At 40.4% G+C, this 1,910-nt stretch overlaps 1 protein-coding gene across 1 annotated transcript in view; it reads right to left on the minus strand.

The window, feature by feature from the left end:
- The window catches only part of LOC104778183 (pentatricopeptide repeat-containing protein At1g52640, mitochondrial), a 2,187-nt gene continuing 694 nt past the window's right edge, over window positions 418–1,910 (minus strand). The window contains exon 2 of the mRNA XM_010502571.1: window positions 418–1,591. Coding sequence (XP_010500873.1) covers window positions 561–1,591 — 1,031 coding nt within the window. The 3' untranslated portion in view covers window positions 418–560. The remainder of the gene's footprint in view (window positions 1,592–1,910) is intronic.

The following is a 1,910-nucleotide window of genomic DNA, read 5'->3' on the forward strand; positions in this document are numbered from 1 at the left end:
CATATATCAGAACCCCTGAAGCAGAGGACACAACTCAAATTTAAACTTTGGAAGTTTCTATTCGATTAAACATCTGACTTCTTCCCAAATACAGTAACCATGTGATACGATTCGAAGCAGTAATATGTGGAAATTGTAAAGATGAATACTTACACTGATGAACCGGAAGGAAACGGAATCTGCAGAATATGTGGCGACGGAGATAGAAGTATAACGACGAGGAGAAGCGAAAAAGTTAAAACGAAGACGAACAGTGGTTTCACCGAAGATCCAATCATTTCATTAGGTTTTTGAAATTGCAACTTCAGATCGAAGCTGTCTCAGATCTATCTATATAAAGCTCCACACTCACAACCGTCGTCGGTGGCAAAAATTAACTCTGTTTCATCAGAGAAGAAACCACAGAGGAAGAAGGAGAACAAAAATATAAACTTTAAACCTTCTGGTTCGTTTAGAAGCTTTATTAAACCAAACCGGTTTGATTTTAGATTTCCAATTCCACAGATTTTTCCACAGGCAAAATCTTGAATTCATATAACTTCAAATCTTGTTCTCATATGTTAAAATGTATCTTCTCGTATAACTCTTGGAATCTCGAAATCGTCATCGTCATCATCATCATCTTCACTTCCTTCACTTCTACGTTCCAATCTCCTTCTCCTTCCTCTCATCTCAATAGCCATATCTCTAACCGAACAAGAACTGCTTCTCTCCATCTTCCCTGCCAAAACATCAACAACATCCATTTGTCCCCAACCAACTAACCGATTCCTCAACATCTCAACCGTTGTCGAATACGGTGGAATCCCTTCGTCAATCATCATCTCAAAGTACCTACAAGCTTCCTCTAACTTCCCTTTCTTCCTTACTAACCCATGAATCATCACAGTATATGTAGCAACCGTCGGATAAAACTTTCTCTCACTCATTCCTTCCCATATCTCTGTAGCACGATCAAATCTCCCTATTCGTATCAGCAACTTGAGAACCATATTGTAAGTGTGTCTGTCAGGTAAACACTTTGTTCTATCCATTCTCGATAACAGCTTTGTTGCTCGATTCACCTCGCAGTGGTCGCAGTGGTAAGCCATCATGGAATTGTAAGTCCAAGTATCCGGATTAGCCCCGTTTTGAATCATCTCATCTAAGAGTAAATAAGCATCATCAACTTTCTCGTTCTTGCAAAGTGTTTTGATGATATGGTTATACGTGTACACATTGGGTACAAGCTCGTACCTTTTCATCCGATCAAGAACCTTATAAGCATTGTGAACATCTCCCGCATCGCAGTACGCGTGAATGAATATGGCATAACTATAAGCATCCGGTTTAAGTCCAAGGCTACCCATTTCTTGAAGCATCTTATAAGCTCCATCAACATCACCGGATTTACACAAAGCGTCTAAAAGAGCATTGTAAGCAAGCAAATCAACAACACAATTGTTCTCAAGCATTTCATCGAACACCTTACGTGCACCGGATGCATCTCTGATTCTCGCCCAACCTCTTACCAAAATGCTATACGTCTTCGCCGTCGGTACAATCCCCAACACTTTGGCTTTATCGAGAAACTCCTGAGCGTGATTCACATGTTTTCTATCGCAAAGCGAATGCAGAAGCTGATCAAGATCATCGACACAAGGCTTAATCCCAAACTCGATCATTCTACTAAACGCTCTACTAGCTTCACTGGGTAAATTAGCTCTACTGTAAGCTCTAAACACAATCCAAAACACTTTGGGACTAATCTCAAAGTAACTATACTCTCTAGCTTCGATTAAAAAGTCCCAAAGCAGAGCGAACTGCTTGCTACTACCCAAAATCTCAACCAAAATGTGATAACTTTCCAAGCTATGTTCAAAATCTGGGATCCTTCTTGCCCAGAGAAAGAATCGGTGAGCAGGAAAGCC

Source organism: Camelina sativa, chromosome 3, assembly GCF_000633955.1.
Source record: "Camelina sativa cultivar DH55 chromosome 3, Cs, whole genome shotgun sequence".
NCBI classification, from domain to species: Eukaryota; Viridiplantae; Streptophyta; class Magnoliopsida; order Brassicales; family Brassicaceae; genus Camelina; species Camelina sativa.